General features: G+C 42.9%; 1 protein-coding gene across 4 annotated transcripts in view; it reads right to left on the bottom strand.

Moving 5' to 3' along the window:
* The window catches only part of rab3gap1 (RAB3 GTPase activating protein subunit 1), a 135,029-nt gene that overhangs the window by 46,031 nt on the left and 61,497 nt on the right, over positions 1 to 27,501 (bottom strand). For all 4 annotated transcript variants that reach the window (XM_063052500.1, XM_063052501.1, XM_063052503.1 and 1 more), the window contains 5 exons: positions 22,981 to 23,062; positions 14,751 to 14,819; positions 7,501 to 7,574; positions 7,297 to 7,389; positions 7,009 to 7,181 (listed from right to left, as the gene is read on the bottom strand). In XM_063052500.1, the coding sequence (XP_062908570.1) occupies positions 7,009 to 7,181; positions 7,297 to 7,389; positions 7,501 to 7,574; positions 14,751 to 14,819; positions 22,981 to 23,062 (491 nt within the window). The remainder of the gene's footprint in view (positions 1 to 7,008; positions 7,182 to 7,296; positions 7,390 to 7,500; positions 7,575 to 14,750; positions 14,820 to 22,980; positions 23,063 to 27,501) is intronic.

The raw sequence follows: 27,501 nt of genomic DNA, 5'->3' as shown, positions 1-27,501 counted from the left end.
GCAAGGACATTTCCTGGGACGAAGAGGCCGCAACCGCTTTCGTTAAAACCAAAGAAGCCTTGGCAAACGCCGCGATGCTAGTACACCCCAGAACGGATGTTCCTACTGCCCTCACGGTGGACGCATCCAACACAGCAGTCGGTGGAGTGCTGGAACAACTCATCGAGGGTCGCTGGCAACCCCTGGCGTTCTTCAGCAAACACCTACGACCACCTGAACTCAAATACAGTGCTTTCGACCGGGACTATTGGCACTATACCTGGCAATCCGGCATTTCAGGTACTTCTTAGAAGGTAGATCCTTCACCGCATTCACAGTCCACAAACCGCTTACCTTTGTGTTCATGGAGGGTGTCCGACCCCTCGTCGTCCCGCCAGCAGCGACATCTGTCCTACATCTCCGAGTACATGACGGACATCCGGCATGTCTCTGGAAAGGACAATGTCGTGGCGGACGCACTATCCAGACCTACCATACAGGCCCTGTCCCAGGGGGTGGACTATGCAGCGCTGGCAGAGGCACAGCAGGCAGACGCTGAGATCCCCAGTTACAGGACTGCAGTCTCCGGTTTGCAGCTCCAAGACCTCCCCGTAGGCCCAGGTGAGAGGGCCCTACTATGTGACGTAGCTACCGGCCAACCCCGCCCCGTCGTCCCAGCAGCCTGGCGCCGGCGGGTTTTCGAGTCCATTCACAACTTAGCGCACCCCTCCATCAGGACAACTGTCCGGCTGGTTGCCAACAGGTTCGTGTGGCATGGACTGCGTAAACAGGTCAGTGAATGGGCCAAAACATGCATGCAGTGCCAAACGGCCAAGGTGCAGCGGCATACCAAGGCTCCGCCGCAACGGTTCGAACCCACCCGCCAGAGGTTCGACCACATTCATGTGGATATCGTGGGGCCCCTGCCAGTGTCGCGAGGAGCACGGTATCTCCTAACTATGATAGACCGGTTCACCAGATGGCCAGAGGCAGTCCCGCTCACCGACACCACCTCCGAATCCTGCGCCCGAGTACTGATCGCAACCTGGGTAGCCCGCTTCGGGGTACCGGCCCACATTACCTCTGACAGGGGCGCCCAGTTCACCTCCAGCCTCTGGTCGGCTATAGCCAACCTTTTAGGATCGCAGCTACACCACACAACTGCCTACCACCCACAGTCGAACAGACTAGTGGAGCGCTTCCACCGTCACCTGAAGTCGGCTCTCATGGCCCGCCTGGAGGGGCCTAACTGGGTGGACGAACTTCCCTGGGTCCTGCTCGGAATCCGCACGGCGCCCAAAGAGGATCTGCACACCTCGTCGGCTGAGTTGGTGTACGGCGCACCCCTGGTAGTCCCAGGAGAGTTCATACCAGCCCCAATGGGGCAAGAGGAAGAACCCACAGCAGTCCTGGACAGACTACGGGAGAGGCTCAGTAACCTGGCCCCCATCCCCACTTCACAGCATGGACAGAGCCCGACCTGCGTACCCAAAGGCCTGCAGAACTGTAAGTTTCTTTTTGTACGACGGGGCGGACACCGGGCACCGCTACAGCGGCCCTACGAGGGGCCATTTAAGGTGATCAGGAACAACGGGTCCACGTTCGTGCTGGACGTTGGGGGGAGAGAGGAGGTTTTCACAGTGGACCGACTCAAACCGGCCCATGTGGACTTGGCGCAGCCGGTCCAGGCTCAGGCACCACGGCGCAGGGGCAGACCTCCCAAACAGAGGCCGATCCAGACTGTGGACATTGGGGGAGGTATGGCGACCCAATTTCTGGCACCCACGAACTGGTTCACAACAGCGCATGCAGGCAGAGGGCCAGCCCCAAAAAGGGCGCCAGGCCATCTTCACCAGCAGGGGGAAAATCCCACGCACGGAAAGGGTCTGGGAATATGCATTCCCCACAGCAGTCCTGCCCCAGGGAGGGAGGTAACGGGAAGGCTTAAAAGCAGGCCGCCAAGTTTGAATAAATCTCTTTCATCGCAACTCTAACTCACCGACTACGTGTGGTTATTCTAGCGCTGTGTGTAGCACACCGCTACAGTATCACCTTTTTCAGTTTTAATTGGCTAAGTATTAGCACATAACACTTGCGGTGACTGTGTATCTTTTAATTGGCCCTTGTAATATCTCAGGAATTTGCCTTATCTCAAGTATAAAAGTGCCAGTCTCTGTGTTCATCCCAGTTCTTCTCTTCAGTTCATATGCGCTGTATCCGTTCCTTTTTTTAAACTTTAAAATAAGATCGAGAAGCAATACTTTTCCATCATTCTTGGAATTCTAAAAGAACCCGGGGATTGAAAAATCACCAGATCGCATGCTTCTAAAAACTTCTGGTATTTAGTTGTTTAAGTAGAGCTCTAGGATTCTCCTCTCAAAACGTACGTCAAAGACCCCACGCAGATTCAGAAGGCCTAATATGTCTAATCACAAAGAACAGAAAATTTGCAGAACAACACACGTAAAATGCTGGACGAAGTCAGCAGGCCAGACAGCACAAGACGTAGGAGTAGAATTAAGCCATTCAGCCCATTGACTCTGCTCTGCCATTCCATTATGGCTGATCCTAGATCCCACTCAACCCTGCCTCCTTGCCATATCCTTTGATGCCCTGGCCGATCAGGAAACAATCATCTTCCACCTTAAATATACCTACTGACTTGGCCTCCACCACTGTCTGTGGCAGAGCATTTACTACTCTCTGACTAAAAAAAACATACCTCCTTACTTCTGTTTTAAAAGGTTTCCACTCAATTTTGAGGCTATGCCCTCTAGTTCTGGATACCACCACCAGAGGAAACACCCTCTCCAAATCCACCTTATCTAGTCCTTTCAACATTCGATAGGTTTCAATGAGATCTCCCCCCCCCCGCATTCATCTAAATTCAAGTGAATACAGGCCCAAAGCTGCCAAATGCTCCTCAGGTTAACCCCTTCATTCCCGGAATCATCCTCGTGAACCTCCTCTGAACTCCCTCCAATGACAACACATCTTTTCTGTGATATGGGGCCAGAGGGATGGTTGCTGTTGCTTCCCCCAGGTAGCTTGTTCTCCCCCACCCCCAACAGTACTCAAAATTGAGTACTTATTGTTTAAGAGCACAGTCACAGGGGTGCTCTCCTCCATCTGACATTCTCCCCTCCCTCTTTTGACAGTCACTCCTGTAACCTTGGGATGATTCCCTTCCTGTAGCTCCTGTCTATCACCTCATCACTTTCCCTAAAAAGCCGAAGGTCATCGAGCTGCAGCTCCAGTTCCTTAACACTGTCTCTAAGGAGATGCAACTCGATGCACCTGGTGCAGATGTGGCCATCAGGGAGGCTGGTAGTCTCTTGGAAATCCCACATCTGATACCCAGAACAGAACACTGGCACTGTAGACATACCCCCTATAATCTCAAGAGTTTAATAAGAAAAAAGAAATAAGAAATAAGGAAAGAACTTCCCTGCTTACCTTGCCTCTGCCTGCTCTTGTGAAGCCCTGTTGAGCCAAAGCCTTACCACTCTGACTCACACCACTCCAATGATGACCACTCTGCTAGACAGCACCCCTCTTTTATGGAGTCTGGGTTTTTAAAGCTCTTCGTCAGACTTGCACAGGAACTCTTCTACTGTGTCTGCGCCTTACTCCAATCAAATGGAAAAGAGTACAGTCGATGCTTTGGGCCAAGACCCTTCACCAGGACTGGAGAGAAAAGATGAGGAGTCAGACTAAGGAACATCAGGCAATAGGTGAAACTGGGAGGGGTGAAGTAAAGTACTGGGAAGTCAGTGAAAGATACAGGGCTGGAGAGGGGAGAATCTGATAGGAGAAAGGGGGAGGAACACAAGAGGGAGGTGATGGGCTGGTAAGGAGATAAAGGTGAGGGGGGAAATGGGAATGGGGAATGGTGAAGTGGCCATTACCGGAAGATCAAGAAATCAATGTTTATGCCATCAGGTTGGAAGCTACCCAGATGGAATACAAGTTATTGCTCCTGCAACCCAAGTGTGCCCTCATTACGACAGTAGAGGCAGCCACGGCCTGACGTGTCCGAATGGGAATGGGAAGTGAAATTAAAATGGATGGCCAACCTGATCACATGAACATTTCATTTCTCGAGCTTCTAGTAAAGCCACACCCCTCTCAGCATTCCCCATTTCCGTTTCCCTCTCTCATCTCATCTCTTTACCTGCCCAACACCTCCCTCTGGTCCTCCTCTTCCTTTTCTTTCTTCCATGGCCTTCTGTCCTCTCCTCTCAAACTTCCCCTTCTCCAGCCCTGTATCTCTTTCACCAATCAATTTCCCAGCTCTTTACTTCACCTCTCTCACTTTCACCTATCACCTTGTGTTTCTTCCTCCCTTCCCCCAGTCCTGATGAAGGGTCTCGGCCCGAAACGTTGACTGTACTCTTTTCCACAGATGCTGTCTGGCCTGCTGAGTTCCTCCAGCATTTTGTGTGTGTCGCCTAATATGTCTGATGAGTCTTATTGAGGTTCCACAGAACGACAAGATGGATTTGTCTTTGGCTTCCATAAATTAAAATGAAGAAAGGAGAGACAGGCAAAGGTATTCCAGTTTTGAATTCCAAACAGTTTCATTAAAAAAAAACAGGATTGAGATGGGTAATGTAGAGGAATTCATCAGACAGCAAGTTTAGTCCTCCATCTGGATCAAGTAAATCGAAGTATAAAGGTAGGCTAGTGAGATTTTACAGTATGGGTAGAGCTATGAATCTGAGCACGAAGACAGACAAACAAGATCTGACTGTATAAATATAGATATCAATATGAACACAAAAACAGGCCAGTGATATCTGACAATGAATTAAGCCTCCATTAAAATGAGATTATAGCTGCAGAGTGCTACAATCCCCTTTTAACTTTAGTTTTCTTTTTAATTTCAAATTCCTAATTATGGTATCACTTGCATTCAATCTTTCAAAAAGTACTCTGTACTACCTTCAGCTGAATGCAAGCTCCAGAATTTACACAGGTGCCCCTGCAGAATTCCAAGTTTCTGGTGTTTGCCTTTATCAGAGCTGGGATTGGTATTTTCTATCCTGTCATTGTCTGTACTGTCCTAATAAGACAATAAGATATAGGAGCAGAATTAGGAACTTCAGCCCATTCAGCTCCGCTATTCAGTCATGGCTGATTTATTATCCCTTTCAACCCCATTCTCCTGCCTTCACCCTGTAACGTTGAAGCCCTTACTAGTAAGAGGCTCCAGAACTTATTAACCATTGTTTTAAATATACTCAATGACTTGACCTCCACACTCTCTAGGGCAAAGAATTCCACACATTCATCATCCTCTGGCTAAAGAAATTCCTCCCCATCTGTACTCTAGAGTCGTCCTTCTATGCCCACAGGTCCTGGACCCTCCCCACTAATTTCTGGTAATTATATGCCTTCCCTTTTGCTTTTATGCTGTCTTTGACTTCCCTTGTCGGCCAAGGGTGCTTCAGCTTCTCTTCAGAATGCTGCTTCTTCTTCAGCAAGAACTGATCCTGAATTACTCCCAGAAACTCCAGCCATTCCTGCTCTAACATCATCTCTGCCAGTGTCCCCTTCCAACCAATTCTGGTGAGCTTCTCTCTCATGCCACTCAACTGCAATTACAATACATCCAATTTTAACTTTTCCCTCTCAAACCGCAGGGTGATACCTTCATGTATGATCACTGCCTTCCAAGGGTTCCTTTATCTTAAACTTCCTAATCAAATCTGGTTTATTAACCAACATCCAATCCAGAATTGCCTTTCCCCTAGTAAGCAACCACTAGTTGCTCTAAAAAGCCATCTTGTAGGCACTCTACAAATTCCTTCTCTTGGGATCCAGCACCAAACTAGTCTTCCCAATCTCAGTGGATACTGAAATCTCCCAGGATTATTGGAACACTGTCCATTTTACATGCCTTTTCTATCTCCCGTAGTAATTTTTAATCCACTTCCTGGCTATTGTTTGGAGGGTTGTATATAATTTCCATCAGGTTTTTTTTACCCTTGCAGCTCTTAACTCCATGCACAAGGATTCTACATCCTCTGATTCCATGTTACTTCGTTCTAAAGATTCATTTTAATGTTTTTTGTTTTAAATCAACAGAGCCACCTCACCCTTCTGACTACCTGCCTGTCCTTTTGATGTGTGATGTGTATCCTTAGAGGTTAAGCTCCCAGCTATGATCTTCTTTCAACTATGACTCAAGATGCCCACAATATCATACTTGCCAATTTCTAACTGAGCTACAAGATCACCTACCTTATTTCATACACTGCATGATTTCAAATATAACACATTCAGTCCTGTAATTCACCACCTGTCTTTTCAATTTTCTCTCCATGTTGCCTGAAGTTAAATTCTTCTCCCTTTCTAAACTATTTGTCTTATTCTTTATTCCACACACCAGTAATATCTTCTGTACTTTCCTTCTTTTACTTTATCCCATATTTTTCCAAGCTGTTGAATCCATCCCTCTGCTATTTCGATTAAAGCCCTATCTACAGCCCTAGTTATGCAAGTTAATGAAGTCAACATGGCAATGCAGTATTCCACAGGCTTCCCCAATCTCAGACTGGATAAACTTGGTCCCAGAGAAAAGAACAGAAGAATTAACTTAGAACATGAAGCCAGTTTATTTTAAATACTTAAGCTAGTTTTATTTTTAAGTATTTTTAATGCCTAGATATGTTTCCTGATGTTTGAAATGCAAAATCCATGACATTTAATTTTTTGTTAAAACAGTATTCAATATTTAACAAACCCTAAATGTTTGTAACTCTGGATGTCAAAGATATTGCCAGATATAGACCTCAATCTAGACAAATACTTAAAATGTTGCTGTGACTATAGCTGAATGTCCTTTGCTACACTGGGCCATTCTTAAATGCAGAAAATTGTACTGAAATCAAATGGAAACAATGAGCGTAGTTCGGCCAAGGTGATACCAATATTGGGGCAACTGATTAGCTACCTATTATTAATTTAAAAAGCTAATTTAAGTTATCAAAAATAGGCATATTTAAAAATGAAATAAGTACTTACTAATAAAATTGAGTTTAGAACTTCATTACTAATTGGTGACTCTTCTGTACGTCTGTGTTTATGCATCCTTTTGCGAGCACTGTGGACCATGTTTGACATAGTGGATAGTCGAGGCATGTGAACAGATGTTGGTTCTGTGAGCTTCTGCAATGCTTGGCTAATATCTGCATGATCTATTAAAAGAATGCCAAAACAACATATTTAGCAGAAACAACAACCACACACACACACACACACACACACACACACACACACAACTATCTGAATGTTAAATTATTTTGTTTAAACCTTTGGTTTCGTCCTCAACCGTCGACCTTCCAAGAATCTCATCTGCTGACTCTTTCCGGAGACAGAGTTTGAAGAATTCAGTAAGAAAATCTCCTGTTAAAAAAGTCATATCATTTGAGGATTCCAGTAGAATAACAGTAAATGTAAAATTTTGAATTGAGTATCATTTCCATGTTTTCGTAGTACAGAAGAATAATTTTATACCCAACAAACACTGGGGGTTGTCAGCCTTCCTCACCCTGACAGACCATAGGGGTGCTTGCAGAGCATCAAGATCCCTGGCAAGAAAGAAAGTCAACAGTTATGCAACATAATTTAGAGATCAGCCCCTGGACAACAAGCTGTGCAAACTGAGAGCCAGAATCTCCTATCAGCGGGAACAAAGGAATGTAACGTTTTGTACTTCATGGAAACTTGGCTAATGGAGGAGATATCAGACCACACTATCAAACCCTCTGGGTTCCCCCTGTTCCGGGTGGACAGGTCAAAGAACCTCTCTGGGAAGAGTAAAGGAGGAGGGGTATGCTTCATGGTCAACAACACTTGATGTGACCCCCAGAACATGCATGCCCTCGATCCTTTTGTTCTCCAGACCTGGAATACCTGGTGCTGCTGTGTAGACCCTACTGGCTGCCTTGGGAGTTCACGGCTGTTATCATCACAGCAGTGTACATTCCACCACAGGCTGACACTGACCTGCCTCTTAAAGAATTATACGAGACCATCAACAAGCTGGAGACTGCACACCCAGAGGCTACCTTCATCATTGCTGGTGACTTTAATTGAGCGTCACTGACAAAAGTCTCCGCCGTTTTGTCAGCACATCTAGGTGAGCACTCGTGGAGTTAACACACTTGACCACTGCCACACTACCTTCCACAATGCTTACAAAGCTCTCCTTTGCCCAGCTTTTGGAAAATCAGACCACTCTTCAGTCCTGCTTTTGCCGACATAAGGCAGGAGCTGAAACAATAGACGGCCATAGTTAAAACCATCCACTGTTGGTCCGACCAATCGGCCTCCATGCTGCAGAACTGATGTTGACTGGAATGTCTTCAATGATGAGGATACCTCTGAGTTCATGGATGGAGTATTGTGCTTCATTGGGAAGTGCATCGACCAGAGGTCGGTCAGGGACTTTCCGAACCAGACACCCTGGATCAATAGTGCCGTGTGAGCAGCACTTACCACGTGACAGAGCCTACGCTGCCGGCAATCAGCAGCAGCTCAAGAAAAGCAGCTACGATCTGCGCAAAGCTATCAAGGCTGCAAAACAACAATACAAAGACAAGATTGAATCAAGATTCACAATGATTAGCACATGACTTGTGGCAAAGGTTGCAATCCATCGCAGACTTCAAAACCAAACGAACTGGTGCCGCCAACATCGCAGCCTCTCTCCCCCAGATGAGCTCAATCGCTTTTACACTCAGTTCAATATCACTAACTTTGAGCCTCCAAGGAAAGCCAGCACTACAACCTGCAACTTGGTCATCTCTAAGGCTAAGGCATGCAGAGTCTCCAACGGGTGGACAGTCGCAAGGCTGCGGGACCAGACAGCATCCCACGGCGAGTACTTAGGATGTGCACAGCACAAATGGCAGGTGTGTTTACTGACATCTTTAATCTCTCCCTCTCCCAGTGTAGAGTGCCCTCCTGCTTCAAATTATCCACCAATGTCCCTATACCAAAAAAGACCAAGGTAACAGTGGGCCAGTGAAGGAGTGGAGCTTTGAGGCTTCGACTCGAGAGATTCTGGCAGTTGGTCTGTGCAATCAAGTCAATCAAGATTAAAATAGATCAGCAGTAAGCCATTAATTAGACAATCAAGATTTGAATAGCTCAGACTCAGCAGAAAGCAGCTGATTGGGCAATCAAGGTCAGGTGACCAAACATTTTGAAAAGCTCGAACAGTTAAATAGAGGGATAGCTCAAGCGAAGCGGCCAGTGCGTGAGTGGGCCAGTGAAGGAGTGGAGCTTTGAGGCTTTGACGAGAAGAGGCGGAGGGCAAGCTAGCTCACAGTTAGTTTTTACAATGTCCCCTGAGACGGTGTTGTGCCTCTCATGTGAGATGTGGCAGTCTTGGGGGAATGTCTCTCTCCCGCAGAGTCACATCTGCCTGAAGTGCATACGGCTGGGTGATCTGGAAGACCGTGTAAGGAATCTGGAGCAGCAGCTGGATGACCTTCGACTCATAAGGGAGAATGAGGCAGTCATAGATGAGAGCTACAGGGACAGCCTAGTCACACCTAGGCTGTCGGAAGCAGGTCGTTGGGTGACAGTCAGAGGGGGGAAAGCGAAGGTGAGCAGACAGGTAGTGCAGAGCACCCCTGTAGCCATTCCCCTGAAAAATAAGTTTACTGTCCTGGATACTGTCGGCGGGGATGACCGACCAGGTGTGAGCCACGGTGGCAGGGCCTCCAGCACTGAGTCTGACCCCGTGGTGCAAAAGGGTCGGACGGAGAAGAGGAGAGCTATCATCATTGGAGACTCTATAGTCAGGGGAGCAGACAGGAGATTTTGTGGATGTGAGAAGGACACCCGCATGGTTTGTTGCCTCCCGGGTGCCAGGGTCCGGGATGTCTCTGACCGGGTGCACGACATCCTGGTACGAGAGGGAAAGCAACCAGAAGTCGTGATACATGTTGGGACCAACGACATAGGCAGGAAGAGGGATGAGTTCCTGAAGTGTGAGTTTTGGGAATTAGGCAGAAGGCTGAAGAACAGGACCTCAAGGGTGACGTTCTCAGGATTGCTGCCAGTGCTACGTGACAGCGATGGTAAGAATTGGAGGAGATAGCAGTTGAATGCGTGGCTGAGGAGTTGGTGCAGGGAGCAGGGTTTTAGGGTTTTAGATTTTTAGATCATTGGGATCTCTTCTGGGTAAGGTGGAACCTGTACAGATTGGATGGGTTGCACCTGAACTCGAGGGGGAGCAATATCCTTGCAGGTAGGTTTGCTAGCATAGGTCGGGAGTGTTTAAACTAATTTGCGAGGGGGATGGGACCCAGAGCGATAGAGCAGTGGAAGAAGTGCATGGAGTAAAGCCAGATCTAACATACAGAGAGGCTTTGAGGAAAGAGAAGCAGAATAAATGGTGTAAAGACAGTAAGGTAGAAGGGCTGAAATGTGTGTACCTCAATGCAAGAAGCATCAGGAACAAAGGTGATGAACTGAGAGCTTGGATACATACATGGGATTATGATGTAGTGGCCATTACAGAGAGTTGGCTGGCACTAGGGCAGGAATGGATTCTCAATATTCCTGGATTTCAGTGCTTTAAAAGGGATAGAGAGGGTGGAAAAAAGGGAGGAGGGGTGGCATTACTGGTCAGGGATACTATTATAGCTATAGAAAGGGTGGGTAATGTAGCAGGATCCTCTTTTGAGTCAATATGGGTGGAAGTCAGGAACAGGAAGGGAGCAGTTACTCTACTGGGGGTATTCTATAGGCCCCCTGGTAGCAGCAGAGATACAGAGGAGCAGATTGGGAGGCAGATTTTGAAAAGGTGCAAAAATAACAGGGTTGTTATCATGGGTGACTTTAACTTCCCTAATATTGATTGGCACCTGATTAGTTCCAAGGGTTTAGACAGGGTAGAGTTTGTTAAGGATGGATTCCTGTCACAGTATGTGGACAGGCCGACCAGGGGGAATGCCATACTGGATCTAGTACTAGGTAATGAACCGGGTCAGGTCACAGATCTCTCAGTGGGTGAGCATCTGTGGGACAGTGACCACTGCTCCCTGGCCTTTATAATTTTCATGGGAAAGGACAGAATCAAAGAGGACAGGAAAATTTTTAAATGGGGAAAGGCAAATTATGAGGCTATAAGGCTAGAACTTGCGGGTGTGAATTGGGATGATGTTTTTGCAGGGAAATGTACTATGGACATGTGGTCGATGTTTAGAGATCTCTTGCGGGATGTAAGGGATAAATTTGTCCCGGTGAGGAAGATAAAGAATGGTAGGGTGAAGGAACCATGGGTGACAAGTGAGGTGGAAAATCTAGTCAGGAGGAAGAAGGCAGCATACATGAGGTTTACGAAGGAAGGATCAGATGGGTCTATTGAGGAATATAGGGAAGCATGAAAGGAGCTTAAGAAGGGGCTGAGAAGAGCAAGAAGGGGGCATGAGAAGGCCTTGGCGAGTAGGGTAAAGGAAAACCCCAAGGCATTCTTCAATTATGTGAAGAAAAAAAGGATGACAGGAGTGAAGGTAGGACCAATTAGAGATAAAGGTGGGAAGATGTGCCTGGAGGCTGTTGATGTTCTGGAACATGCTGATATTAAGGGAGAGGAGGTGTTGGAGTTGTTAAAATACATTAGGACAGATAAGTCCCCGGGGCCTGACGGAATATTCCCCAGGCTGCTCCACGAGGCGAGAGAAGAGATGGCTGAGCCTCTGGCTAGGATCTTTATGTCCTCGTTGTCTACGGGAATGGTACCCAAGGACTGGAGGGAGGCGAATGTTGTTCCCTTGTTCAAAAAAGGTAGTAGGGATAGTCCGGGTAATTATAGACCAGTGAGCCTTGCGTCTGTGGTGGGAAAGCTGTTGGAAAAGATTCTTAGAGATAGGATCTATAGGCATTTAGAGAATCATGGTCTGATCAGGGACAGTCAGCATGGCTTTGTGAAGGGCAGATCGTGTCTAACAAGCCGGATAGAGTTCTTTGAGGAGGTGCCCAGGCATATAGATGAGGGTAGTGCAGTGGATGTGATCTATATGGATTTTAGTAAGGCAGTTGACAAGGTTCCACACGGTAGACTTATTCAGAAAGTCAGAAGGCATGGGATCCAGGGAAGTTTGGCCAGGTGGATTCAGAATTGGCCTGCCTGCAGAAGGCAGAGGGTGGTGGTGGAGGGAGTACATTCAGATTGGAGGGTTGTGACTAGTGGTGTCCCACAAGGATCTGTTCTGGGACCTCTATTTTTTGTGATTTTTATTAATGACCTGGATGTGGGGGTAGAAGGGTGGGTTGGCAAGTTTGCAGACGACAAAGGTTGGTGGTGTTGTAGATAGTGTAGAGGATTGTCAAAGATTACAGAGCGACATTGATAGGATGCAGAAGTGGGCTGAGAAGTGGCAGATGGAGTTCAACCCGGAGAAGCGTGAGGTGGTACACTTTGGAAGGACAAACTCCAAGGCAGAGTACAAAGTAAATGGCAGAATACTTGGTAGTGTGGAGGAGCAGAGGGATCTCAGGGTACATGTCCACAGATCCCCGAAAGTTGCCTCACAGGTGGATAGGGTAGTTAAGAAAGCTTATGGGTTGTTAGCTTTCATAAGTCAAGGGATAGAGTTTAAGAGTCGCGATGTAATGATGCAGCTCTACAAAACACTGGTTAGGCCACACTTGGAGTACTGTGTCCAGTTCTGGTCACCTCACTATAGGAAGGATGTGGAAGCATTGGAAAGGGTACAGAGGAGATTTACCAGGATGCTGCCTGGTTTAGAAAGTATGCATTATGATCAGAGATTAAGGGAGCTAGGGCTTTACTCTTTGGAGAGAAGGAGGATGAGAGGAGACATGATAGAGGTGTACAAGATAATAAGAGGAATAGATAGTGGATAGCCAGCGCCTCTTCCCCAGGGCACCACTGCTCAATACAAGAGGACATGGCTTTAAGGTAAGGGGTGGGAAGTTCAAGGGGGATATTAGAGGAAGGTTTTTTACTCAGAGAGTGGTTGGTGCGTGGAATGCACTGCCTGAGTCAGTGGTGGAGGCAGATACACTAGTGAAGTTTAAGAGACTACTGGACAGGTATATGGAGGAATTTAAGGTGGGGGCTTATATGGGAGGCAGGGTTTGAGGGTCGGCACAACATTGTGGGCCGAAGGGCCTGTACTGTGCTGTACTATTCTATGTTTAACATGCTTGAATGACTGGTGTCCTGTCACACTCAACTCAATAATTAGCAAATGCTTTAAGAGGCTGGTCAAGGACTACATCTGCAGCTTGCTACCACCCAAACTAGACCCCCTACAATCTGCCTACCAACACAACTGATTGCCACTGCTCTATATACCATCCTTACACATCTGGAGAAGAAGGATGCTTATGTGAGAATACTCTCCTTGGACCACAGTTCAGCATTCAACACTGTAATTCCAGCCAGGCTTGACAGGAAGCTCAGAGACCTCGGCCTTGACCCTGCCTTGTGCACCTGGATCATGGACTTCCTGTTAGATCCCCGGCAGGTGGTAAGAGCGGACTCCCTCACCTCTACCCCTCTGACTCTTAACACAGGAGCCCTCAGGGATGTGTACTAAGTCCCCTCCTTTACTCCCTGTATACCCATGACTGTGTCGCCACCCACAGTTCTATTCCGATAATTCATTTTGCTGACAAAACTACATTGACTGGCCTAATCTCAAACAATAACAAGGTAGCTTACAGGGAAGAAGTCATCTCTTTGACACAGTGGTGTCAAGAAAACAACCTCTTCCTCAATGTCACAAAAACAAAGGAGCAGGAGGAATGGAGATGGGCTAACCCCTATTGACATCAATGGATCTGGGACTGAGGGGGTAAACAGCTTCAAGTTCCTTGGCATCCACATCATCGAAGCCCTCACGTGATCTGTACACACCAGCTGTGTGGTGAAAAAGGCACAACAGCACCTCGTTCACCTCAGAAGGTTGAAGAAGTTTGGTATGGGCCCCCAAATCCTAACAGCTTTCTACAGGGGCACAATTGAGACCATCCTGACTGGCTGCATCACTGCCTGGTATGGGAACTGTACATCCCTTAATCACAGGATTCTGGAGAGTGGTGTGAACAGCCCAGCACATCTGTAGCTGTGAACTTCCTATGATTCAGGACATTTACAAAGACAGGTGTGTAAAAAGGGGCTGAAGGATCATTGGGAACCCAAGTCACCCCAAGCACAATCTATTCCAGCTGCTACCATCTGGGAAGCGGTACCAAAGCATAAAAGCCAGAAGCAACAGGCTCCAGGCCAGCTTCTTCCACCAGGCCATCAGACTGATGAACTCCCATTGATTTCAGTGTACTTCTATGTTACATTGACTGTTCTATTTATTATAAATTACGATGATCGCATATCAGAATGTAAGAAATAAAGTCAATTCAATACACAGTAATAAACAGATGATGCTGTTTCCCTTCTTAGCAAAAAATTATTAATTTCTCGCACATAATGAATGGAATTGGACCTATTTTAAGTTTAAAGACAAGTGTTATTTTTAGGTTAGTTTTGCTTAAGGAAACAAATTGCAGATTATGTTTTATTTTAGGCTTTCAGCATCTGCAGTATTTTGCTTTTGGACAAAAGATGTGCATAGTTTGAATCTTTCCAAAGAAATAGCTCATTTTGTGGAAGTATCAAAGGCTGAAATACAGTATCAACAATTCTGAGATTTTATCAGGTTTGTAAGCAACCTAATTCAGTTTTATGCAAAAAATTTAAATTTAAGCAACTTAGTACTTACGAGTATACATCATTATCAACAATAATGCCTTCTGTGAGATGAGGCCAAGTGGTAGCTAAATGTAATTCACTAAAACAGAAATCAGTGACAATAGTTAGAATTTTAAACATTATTATTCTTAATGATTAATCATTAGTAACTGCAGTGCATATACTGATCAAAGACAGACAAAAGACTGGATGATCACCTATCTCTTCCAACCTGCTTCGGGAACAAGAACCATATTCATGGAAATCTTTCTACTGCTAGATGTATCAATGGAGATTTGAAATCCAGATCTTCCAATTCACTGTTTACAATTGCATTGATTTGATTTTCACCGACATTCACAAGTTGTACTTAATAGTCCCATTTTCCAGTGACAGCTTGCTTAATGCAAGGGTTAATGCATCACAGTGGCTCTCTAACATTCATCAAAGTTGCTGGTGAACACAGCAGGCCAGGCAGCATCTCTAGGAGCACCTCCTACCCAAGATCCACAAACCTGCCTGACCTATTGTATCAGCTTGCTCCTGCCCCACCAAACTCGTTTCTGCATTCCTAGAGATGCTGCCTGGCCTGCTGTGTTCACCAACAACTTTGATGTGTGTTGCTTGAATTTCCAGCATCTGCAGAATTCCTGTTGTTTGGCTCTCTTACATTGATGTGATATAATCATTCTTTTAAAAAAAAAACATCTTTTCAATCTCGCAAACACAAGGAAATCTGCAGATGCTGGAATTTCAAGCAACACACCCAGCATCTGCAGATTTCCTCGTGTTTGCGAGATTGAAGAAGTCCTGACGAAGGGTCTCGGCTCGAAACGTCAACTGTACCTCTTCCTCCACCAGCAACTTTTATCTTTTCAATCTATTAAGACTGCTACGTAACGGCCTGAGATAAGCAATGTTAAAATAAATACAAGCTGTTTCAGTGAATAAAATAACCTGATCCTTACTCAGAAGCTCAGAGACTCAGGACATAGCTTTAACATCAGACTGGGGTGGCACAGAAGCGTTGTGGTTAGCACAACGCTTTACAGTACTGGCAACCCAGGTTCAGTGGACCCCTAGCATTAACAAAAGGGGTCTGCAGATCCCAGGTTGAGACTCCTGTTTTAACTAAATTGGCAGGATGAAGGGAACTAGAGTGATAGGACTAAGGATGTGGCAGTTGGTATAGACCATAAGACATAGGAGCAGAAATAGGCTATTTGGCTCATCAAGTCTGCTCCTCAGTTCAATCATGGCTGATCCCTTTTTCCCCTCCTCAGCTCCACTCCCCAGCCTTCTCCCTGTATCCTTTGATATCGTGGCCAATCAAGAACCTATCAAGCTCTGCCTTAAACACACCCAATGACCAGGCCTCCACAGCTGCCTGTGGTAACAAATTCCACAAATTCACCACCCTCTGTGTGGTGAATTTCTCTGCATTTCTGTTTTAAATGGATACCCCTCTATCCTGAGGCTGTGCCCTCTTGCCCCATTATGGAAAACTTCCTTTCCACATCTACTCTGTCTGGGCCTTTCAACATTCATAGAATAGTACAGCACAGTACAGGCCCTTTGGCCCACAATAAGGTCAAAAGGTCTCAATGAGATCCCCCCATCCTTTGAAACACCAGTAGGTATAGACCTAGAGCTATAAAATGTTCCTTGTATGATAACCTTCTCATTCCAAGAATTCCTTATGAACCTCCTCTGAACCCTCTCCAACGCCAGCACATCTTTTCTTAGATAAGGAGCCCAAAATTGTTCACAATACTCAGGGTGAGACCTCACCAGTGCTTTCATAAAGTCTCAGCATCACACTCCTGCTGTTATATTTTAGACCTCTTGAAATGAATGCTAACACTGCATTTGCCTTCCTCACCACTGAATCAACCTGAAAGTTGACCTTTAACGTGCTCTGCACAAGGATTCCCAAGAACCTTTGCATCTCAGATTTTTGGATTTTCTCCCCGTTTAGAAAATAGTTTATTTCTTCTAACAAAGTGCATGACCATGCATTTCCCAGCACTGTATTTCATTTGCCAGTTTCTTGCCCATTCTCCTAATCTACCCAACTCCTTCTGCAGGATTTTTGTTTCCTCAACACCACCTGCTCCTCCACCAATCTTCGTATCATCTGCAAACCTGGCAATAAGGCCATCTACCCTATCTTCTAAATCATTGATACACAGCATAAAAAGCAGTCCCAACATCAGCCACTGTGGAACACAACAGGTCACTGGCAGCCAACAAGAAAAGGGTCCTTTTATTCCCACTCACTGCCTCCTACCAATCACCCAATTCTGTAGCCATACTAGTAACTTCCCTGTAATACCATGGGCTCTTAACTTGCTAAGCAGCCTTATGTGTGGCACTTTGTCAAAAGCATTCTGAAAATCCAAATATACAACATCCACTGCATCCCCTTGTAATCTCAAGGAATTCCACAGATTCATCAAACAAGTTTTTCCCTTAAGGAAACCATGCTGACCTTGTCCTATCTCGTCCTGTGTCTCCAGGTACTTGATAACCTCATCCTTAACAATTGACTCTAACATCTTCCCAACCACTGAGGTCAGGCTAACTGGTCTATAATTTCCTTTTTGCTGCCTCCCTTCTTTCCTAAAGAGTGGAGTGACATTTGCAATGTTCTAGTCCTCCAGAACCATGCCAGAGTCCAATGTTTCTTTAAAGATCATTACTAATGCCCCCCACAATCGCTACTGCAAACTCTTTCAGAAACTTAGGGTGTAGTTTATCTGGTCCAGGTGTCTTGAGGGCCTCTAGGTCGTTCAGGTTTTTGAGCACCTTCTGCCTTGTAATAGTAACTGCAGTCATTTCTCTTCCCTCACACCCTTCAACACCTGGCACACCACTAGTGTTTTCCACAGTGAAAACTGATGCAGAATACTCAGTTAGCTCATCAGCCATCTCCTTGGCCGCTCTTATTGTTTCTCCAGCCTCATTTTCTAGCAGTCCCAGATCCACTCAGATCTCTTTTTTGAAAAAAATATACTTTTTCTATCCAGTTCGATATTGTTTGCTAGCATTCTTTCATATTTCACCTATTCCCTCCCAATGATTCTTTTAGTTGTTTTCTGTAGCTTTTTAAAAGCTTCCCAATCTTCTATCTTCCTGCTAACTTTTCCTTTGTTGTATGCCCTCTCATTTGCTTTTACATTAGCTTTGACTTCCCTTGTCAGCCACGGTTGTACTATTTTGCCATATGAGTATTTCTTCATTTTTGGAATACATATGTCCTGCACCTTCCTCATTTTTTGCCAGCAATGGCTCTGCTGTCAGCATCTCCTTCCAATTTACTTTGGCCAACTCCTCTCTCATACCACTGTAATATCCTTTACTCCACTGAAATACTGCTATGTCAAACTTTACTTTCTTCCTGTCAGTTTTCAAGTTCAACTCAATCATATTGTGATCACTGCTTCCTAGGGGTTCCTTTACCTTAATCCCCCTAATCGCCTCTGATTCATTACATAACACCCAATCCAGTACAGCTGATCTCTTAGTAGCCTCAATAATAAACTGCTCTAAAAAGCCATCTTGTAGGCATTCAACAAATTCACTCTTTTGGGATCTATTACCAACCTGATCTTCCCAATCTACCTGCATGTTAAAATCTTTCATGACTATAACGTTGCCCTTTTGATACAACTTTTCTGTCTCCCGCTGTAATACGTAGACCACATCCCAGCTATTGTTTGATGGCCTATATATAACTGCCATTGGGGTCCTTTTACCTTGCAGTTTCTTAACTCAATCCACAAGGAATCAACATTTTCCAATTCTATATTCCATTCTTTACCAGCAGAGCCATGCCACTCTCTCTTCCTACCTTCCTATTCATCCGATGCAATGGGTCACCTTGGAAATTCAGCTCCCAACAGCAACTATATTTCAGCCGCAATTCAATGATGGCCACAACATCATACCTGACAATCTGTAATAGTGCAACAAGCTCATCCACTTTATTTCTTATTCTCCATTCATTGAGATATAACAATGAGTACCATATTTGCTACCCTTTTTGATTCTGCATCCCTAATGCACTGATACTCACTCTGTTGGCTGCAATTTTGTCCTATCATCTGCCTACTCTTCGTGACTGGGCAGGCAGATGATACAACTAGATTCAGAGTGTAGTGAGATTGTGAGGAAGAACAGGCAAAAGATTGGGCAAAATTGTATTCAGTGGGATATATTAAAGTGTAACAGAGGGCCAAAATCAAAAAAGGTGACGAATGCAGAACTGAAGGTGTTATATTTGAATGGACGCAGAATACAAAATACAGTAGATGATCTTGTAGTGCAGTTAGATTGGCAGGTATGATATCATGGCCATCACTGAGTTGCAGCTGAAAGAAGATTATAGTTGGGAGCTAACATCCAATAATACACATTGTGTTGAAAGGACAGGCAGGTAAGTAGAGGGGGCGGTGTGTATCTATTAGTAAAAAATGAAATCAAATCCTTAGAAAGATGATATACGATCGGAAGACGTAGAATCCTTTTGGTCGAATTAAGAAACCGCAAGCGTTAAGGAGACCCTTTTGGGAGTTATTTACAAGCCTCCAGACAGTAGATCATAAGAAATAAGAGCAGAATTAGGCCACTCAGTCCATCAAATCTGCTCCACCTTTCTAACATGGCTGATCCCAAACCCCACACAACTCCATACACCTGCCTTCTCGCCATAACCTTTGATGCCCTGATATAGTGAGAAGGTAGGTGTATGGGGTTGGATGGGATCCAGGATCAGCCATGATGGAAGGCAGGGTAGTCATGATGGGCTGAATGGCCTAATTCTGCTCCTATGGTCTTATCCTTTGATGCCTTGACCAATCAGGAAACTATCAGCTTCCACTTTAAATATACTCATGGACTTGGCTTCCACAAATTCACTACTCTCTGGCTAAAAAAAATTCCTCCTTGCCTCTGTTCTAAAAGGTTGCCCTTCAATTTTGAGGCTGTTACCTCTAGTTCTAGATACCCCCACCATAGGAAACATCCTCTCCACATCCACCCTATCTGGTCCTTTCAAGATTCGGTAGGTTTCAATGAGAAAAGAGCCAAGATGTTCAACGGTTTCATTTAATCAGAGAATCTGTACAATATTCAACTTGAAGTTCTCACTCTCCACATAAGTGGGCTAAAAATTACAACTGGTGATAGAAAAGGCATGTAAAAAAGGCAATGTTGTGACAGCCACAGAGGAACTTCAATATGCAGGTAAATTGGAAAATCAGGTCTGGAATTTGTAGAATCCCTATGAGATGGAGTTTTAGAGCAGCTTGTGGTTGAGCCCACTAAGGAAAAGTCAATTTGGAATGGATGGTATGTAATGACTCATATTTGATTAGAGAGCTAAAGACAAAGGAACCATAATATGATAGAATTCACCCTGCAGTTTGAGAGGGAAAAGCTCAAATTTGATGTGTCCATATTACAATGGAGTAAAGGGAATTGCAGAAACACGAGAGAGGAGTTGACCAAAGTTGACTCGAATGGGATGCTATAAGGATGAGGCCAGAATAGCAATGGCTGGAGCTTCTAGGAGCAATTCAGAAGATGCAGGAATGATACATCCCCAACCTGAACAAGTATTCTAACCGGAGGATAAGGCAACTGTGGTTGACAAGGAAGTCAAAGACAATACAAAAGCAAAACAGAGTGCAAATAATATAGCAAAAATTAGTGGGAAGGTAGAGGATTGGGAAGCTTTTTAAAAACTAACAGAAGGCAATTAAAATATTCATGAAGAGAAAAGATGAAATATGAAGGCAAGCTAGCCAATAATATAAAACATGATACAAAATGTTTTTTCAGCTACAGTTTATTTAAAAAAATCAGAGAGATGAGAGTAGATATTGGGACACTGGAAGATGACACTGGAGACATAAAAATGGGGGATAAAGAAACGGCAGATGAAATAGGTAAGTATTTTGCATCAGTCTTCATTGTGTAAGACACTAGCAGAATGCCAGTGTCCCCCCTCATTCTTCTAAACTCCAAGGAATACAGTCCAAGAGCGGATAAACGTTCCTCATATGTTAACCCTCTCATTCCCGGAATCATTCTAGTGAATCTTCTCTGTACCCTCTCCATCGTCAGCACATCCTTTCTTAAACAAGGAGCCCAAAACTGCCCACAGTACTCCAAGTGAGGTCTCACCAGCGCCTTATAGAGCCTCAACATCACATCCCTGCTTCTATACTCTATTCCTCTAGAAATGAATTCCAACATTGCATTCACCTTCTTCACCACCAACTCAACCTGGAGGTTAACCTTAAGGGTATCCTGCACGAGGACTCCCAAGTCCCGTTGCATCTCAGAACTTTGAATTCTCTCCCCATTTAAATAATAGTCTGCCTGTTTATTTCTTCTGCCAAAGTGCATAACCATACACTTTCCAACATTATATTTCATTTGCCACTTCTTTGCTCATTCTTCCAATCTATCCAAGTCTCTCTGCAGACTCTGTTTCCTCAGCTCTACCGGCCCCTCCACCTATCTTTGTATCATCAGCAAACTTAGCCACAAAACCATCTATTCCATAATCCAAATCGTTGACGTACAATGTAAAAAGAAGCGGCCCCAACACGAACCCCTGTGGAACACCACTGGTAACCGGCAGCCAACCAGAATAGGATCCCTTAATTCCCACTCTCTGACACAGACGGCTATGCAGGCCAAGTCATTGGGCATATTTAAGGCAGGGGTTGATAGGTTCTTCATTAATCAGGGTGTGAAAGGTTATTGGGAAGAAGACAGGAGAATGATGCTGAGAGGGATAATGTCAGCCACGATGGAACTATGGAGCAGCATCAATGGGACAAATGGCCTAATTCTGTTCCCATGTCTTATGGTATCTGAACACAGACCTCTGACCAGCAATCCCATTTCATATTGGAATCCCATAAACATTGCAAATTCAGCATCAACTATATCCTGTCAATTTTCAAAATCACATATTTGGACTGATTCAAAAATCATACTCATAGATCAAAGGAATGTTGGCTATCATTACTGGACTGCAAATAAAAGGAGGAAACAGTAGATAAAACTGCAAATGTTTGTAACGTAATTACAGTTGTAGAACACTGCAGTATAGAAACAGTCCTTTGGCTCATCTGTTCTGTGCTGAACCATTAAGCTGCCTCGTCCCATCGACTTCCACATGTACAGGCAAACCGGATTTGTTTAGTTTAGCCTCATAATCAGGGCAGACATAGTGCACCAAAGGGCCTGTTCCTGGGCTGTCTTGTATGCTCAAATTAAAACTGTTCAAGGAGGAACTTGATATTTTTCAAATGGCTGCAGGGATCAACGGGGACAGGGAGAAAGCTGGAACAGGAAAGTGAATCTGAATGTTTAATTATGAATGGCAAAGCAGGTTCAAGGGGCCAAGTGGCCTCACTCCTGCTTCTATTATTTTTGTTTCTGTGTTCTATTCAGAGTGGAATGGGCGATGCACAAGCTGGAACTTTGTTGGGAAGAAGCCTTGTTTTCACAAATTACATCATTTACTTTAACACTATAATGAAAGTAAATGTAATTTGCGTCAGTTTATCAATATTGATCTGATGAGTGGAAAAGACCGATCATTCTGATAACAATAATAATTTCTGTGTTCACCAAATGTTTCATAATACAAAAATCACTAGGGCATACATATTCATTTATTGCGTGTATGAAGTAGAAGAAATAAATTATTCCTATCCATCATGCTTTTGGAAAAAGGACTAACTTGTGTGTGTTGATGACAAAAAAGAACCAATCTAAGAGTTGTAATTACAGCAAATCAAAGAAAAAAAACAGGTTTTCTACTTAAGACCTGTTCAGTGAGTTAAAACTTCTTTGAAGACTTAGTACATTTCTGAGAGAAAATTTCAGACATCCATCTCTCTGGTTTAAAATAACATTGCTGATGAATTGATAGCGGATGGGTAATTATTCAAAAGCTGCAGAGACATTGTAAGGGAAGATAAATGCATTCTTTGATAGATTTATAACACGTGGATCTACATGACAATTTTTTTTAAAGAAATTTATCGAGGTAATGAGTTATTTTTGCTTATCTCCGTCAACCACTCTGCTGTTTAACTGGGTGGGGAAAGAAGACTCAAACAGTACACCATCTAAATCCCCTCAGATATGTGAAATTTAACTTCATTGACTATAAAGCACTCAAATGTATTACAGGGTCAGTTACTGCTTGTAACAGAATTTTCACTCAGCCTCACCTAATAGGGTCTTCACATGCTCCAAATGGTAACTTTCCAAATTCTAGACCTCCCACCTCTCCTCCAACCAATGCATCAAAATCTACAAAAAAAGAAAAAACTTTGAACCATTTATAAAACAACCATGTTAACAAACATCAACCATGCAGAAATTACTCTTCCTTTATTTCCAAATTATAGAAACAGATAAAGTACCATGTAATACTGTGCTACTCAAGTCAAGTTTCTTTCTTTTCAAATCTTTTTATTATTATTATCCAAAATTAACAACAGTACATCGAAGTAGGCAACACTTACAATATCTCAAGAAAAAAAACATTGTTTTAAAGATTGAAAAAAATTTTGGTGACCAAAAAAAAGAGGAAAAAACCCTACTAAAGCAAAGAAAAGTGAGGAAAAAAAACCCATTAGGTGTTCAACCCCAGAGCCATGTGTCATACAAAAAGCTTCTAAAGATAAACATCAAACTGCCAGCAAGAAAAAAAAGTACCAAAAATTTACAATTAGATCGTGGAGGAAATCTATCAACTAAGTCAAATGATAGTAACGAGCAAATGAACCCATCTTTTCTCAAAATCAAACACAGGTTCAAAGGTTTGACCTCTAATTTTCTCCAAACTAAGACATAGCATCACTTGAGAGAACCACTGCAAAAAATGGGAGCCGATGTATCCTTCCACTTCAAAAAAATGGCCCTCCTCGCTATCAATGTAACAAATGCAATAACATGTTGGTCAGACAAAGAGTTATCGCGGATATTTTGAGGAATTATTCCAAAAAGCACAGTTAATTTGTTAGGTTGTAAATTAATTTTAAGTGCTTTAGAAATTGTAGAAAAAAACTGACTTCCAGAACTGTTCCAGTATAGAACAAGACCAAAACGTGTGTGTCAGTGTGGCTGTCTCAGTTTTACATCTATCGTAATAACTATCAACATTAGGAAACATTTTAGACAATCTCTCTTTTGTCAAATAGTAACGATGTACAATTTTAAACTGAATCAGTGAATGACTAGCACAGATCAAAGAAGAGTAAACCAACTTCAGAATCCGCGTCCAGTCCTCCGTCATAAAAGTCAAATTAAGGTCCTTTTCCCAATCTTGTTTAATCTTAAATAAAGGATGCTTATCCCATTGTAATAGTAAATTTTAAATTCTTCCAATGGAACCCTTCATCAAAAGGTTCATACTCGTAATAGTATCTAAAAGGTCGGCATCCAATATGTAAGGAAAATAACTTAAATATTTTTGTAAGAAATGTCTAACTTGAAGGTATTGTAAAAAGTGTGAGTATGAAAGAGAATACTTATCAACTAATTGTTCAAAAGACATCAGTCTACCTTCTTTGAATAAGTCCAAAAAAGAATTAATACCTTTATTTTTTCAAAGTAAAAATTGAATCACCTCAAAGAAGGCTTAAAAAAGTAATTTCGATACACTAAACTACAAAGTTTAAATTTCTTAAGATTAAAAAAATTACAGAACTGGAGCCAAGTTTGTAAAGAATGCTTAATCACAGGGTACAAGTTTAAATTAGCAACTTTAGCTAATTGTATAGGTAAAGCAGCTCCCAATAATGAGGTTAACTAAAACTGTTTCACAGCTTTCAATTCTGAGTCTCCCCAAATTGGCCGATCGTTCTGATCAACCCAGTGTAACCAAAAGGACATATATCGCACATTAACAGCCCAGTAATACATTCTTAAATTAGGCAAAGTGAGACATCCATCCTTTTTCAACTTTTGTAAGTGACATTTACTAATTCTTGGTCTTTTATTATTCCAAATAAAAGTTAAAATAATAGAATCAATCCGATCAAAAAACTTCTTAGTCAGAAAAACAGGGATATTCTGAAACGAATATAAAAAGTTTGGTAAAGTCATCATTTTGACTATATGACCAACAAGTGAAAATGTAAGTGGGTTCCATCTACTAAATAAATACTTCACAGAATCTATCAAGGGAACAAAACTAACTTCATAAAGATCCTTATATTTTTTAGTGATTATAACATCTAAATATCTAAAGGAATCCGTGACTTTGAAGTGAGTACTATCATATATAGAAACAGATTCATTTAAAGGAAACAGTTCACTCTTAACTAAAATTTATTTTATATCCTGAAAAATCTCCAAATTCATTAAATAATTTTAGCAAGGCAGGAATAGATTCCTCGGTATTGGATATATAAACCAGTAAATCATCAGCGTAAAGAGAAATCTTATGAATGGTTTCATTCACAAGAACTGCATAAATATCTTTAGCTTCACGAAGAGCAATAGCAAGGGGTTCTAGTATTAAATTAAATAACAAAGGACTTAATGGACAACGTTATCTTGCCCCCCGTGAAAGCTGAAAAAAGGGGATCTACAGTTATTAGTAGCAACAGTAGCAATAGGAGTTTTATATATGGTTCTAATTCAATTATTAAAATTAACAACAAAGCCAAATTTCTCTAAAACATTAAATATTTCCATTCGACTCGATTGAACGCTTTTTCAGCATCCAGAGACAACGCATTGCGGAGTTTTAAAAGAGGACGAATATATAATGTTAAATAATCTCCAAACATCTGAAAAAGAATAACGATCCTTTATAAAGTCTGTTTAATCTTTAAAAATGATTTTACCCAAAATATTCTCCAACCGATTGCCCATTATCAAAACAGAATCTTAGCATCAACATTCAATAATGAAATAGGTCTACATGAGGCTCATCAGTAGGATCTTTATCCTTTTTAAGAATTAAAGAAATAGAAGTCTCATAAAAAGTAGAGGGTAAATAACCTTTCACAAAAGAACACAAACATTTCCAACATATACGGAGAAAGCAATTTTCCTAATTTTTTATAAAATTCTACAGGAGAGCCATCAAGTCCAGGGGCCTTACCAGACTGCATTGAAAAAATAGCTTTATGAATTTTGGCTTCAGTAATTTGGGCATCAAGAGTTTTTTGATCCTCAACAGAAACTTGAGAAAAAGCAATCTTTCGTAAGAAAGCATTCATTTTAGAAGAATCTACTGGACACTAAGATTCATAAAGTTCAGTATAAAAATCTTGAAAAATCTTATTAATTTCTCATATTCCCAAGCCAGGGTACCATCTTTCCTATGGATTTTCAAAATTTACCTTTTGGCTTTAGCCATTTTTAATTGAGATGCAAGAAATTTGTTATTTTTATCTCCAAACATATAAAATTGGCTCTTTAGCTTAAGCAAGTTGCCTTCAACAGGATGAATTAATAATAGATTATATTGTGATTGAAGTTCCACCTTTTGTTTGAATAAATCAATATTGGGGAGATTGCATAAATATTATCTGAGTCTTTAATTTGTTTTGAAATCTTATCTAATTCTACTTTAGTCTGTTTTTTAAGCTAAGCTGAATAAGACATGATCTGACCACGTAAAAATGCTTTAAATGTATCCCATATGATTAATTTAGACGTACCCCCTATATCATTAAAAACAAAAAATTCTTTTATCTGGGTTTCAATGAAGCTGACAAAGTCAGAGTTCTGCAATAATGTCTGAGACATGTGCCATGGTGGGCAGGCAAGAATGACATCATCAAATTCGAAAGACAAACTCAAAAGGCGCATGATCAGATATAGCAATAGCGTCATATTCACAATTCTTAACACTAGGCAAGAAGCAAGGATCAATTATAATATAATCGATCCTCGAATATTCTTTATAAACGTGAAAAAAAAGAATATTCTCTGTCATCAGGGTGCAAATATCTCCATAGTTCAATCAAGGAGGGAGGAGAAGATGGCGGCGCGACACAACTTGCAGCGGCCGCTCGGTGAATGATATCTGTTATCTGTCAAGTAGGGCGCTGTGCACAATCCTGATTTGATAGAGACAGACATGAAAGCACAGAGGAACATCTGGCGAAACTTCTGAAATGTCTGTTTCGCTGCCACTGTTACTGTGTGATCCAGAATCTCCAGAGGGGAAGGCCCCGAGTCCTCGGCTTTGCTTGTTGCTCGGTGGCTGAGGTGGGGTCGAAGCGCTCGGCAGAGATGGTGCTCAGTGCCGGAGAGCTGGTCGGTGGTTCGAAGTTTTCGGATGGACTCAGAGTCGGCTGCGGTTGGGTGCTTCCAATGCATCGGCAAGTTTGCGACGCTTCCGTCTGCATGAGATGATGGGGCTATCGGGACTTCAGACTTTTTTTTTTTACCATGCCCATGGTCTGCTCTTTATCAAATTACGGTATTGCTTTGCACTGTTGTAACTATATGTTATAATTATGTGGTTTTGTCAGTTTTTTAGTCTTGGTTTGTCCTATCGTTCTGTGATATCCTTCTGGAGGACCATTGTATCATTTTTTAATGCATGCATTTCTAAATGACAATAAACGAGGACTGAGTATCCCCATAATCTAATCTAATCCAAAATCAGTCAAAAAGGAGTTAATAAGTGATGCGAAGCGATTTGGAAGTCGCTGATTGGTTAAGGTCTTGTCAATCAAAGGATTTAAACAACAGTTAAAATCCCCAGCCATTATCAACATATA

This window comes from Mobula hypostoma, chromosome 6, assembly GCF_963921235.1.
Source record: "Mobula hypostoma chromosome 6, sMobHyp1.1, whole genome shotgun sequence".
In the NCBI taxonomy this organism is placed as follows: Eukaryota; Metazoa; Chordata; class Chondrichthyes; order Myliobatiformes; family Myliobatidae; genus Mobula; species Mobula hypostoma.
This window is presented reverse-complemented; position numbering and strand designations above follow the sequence as displayed.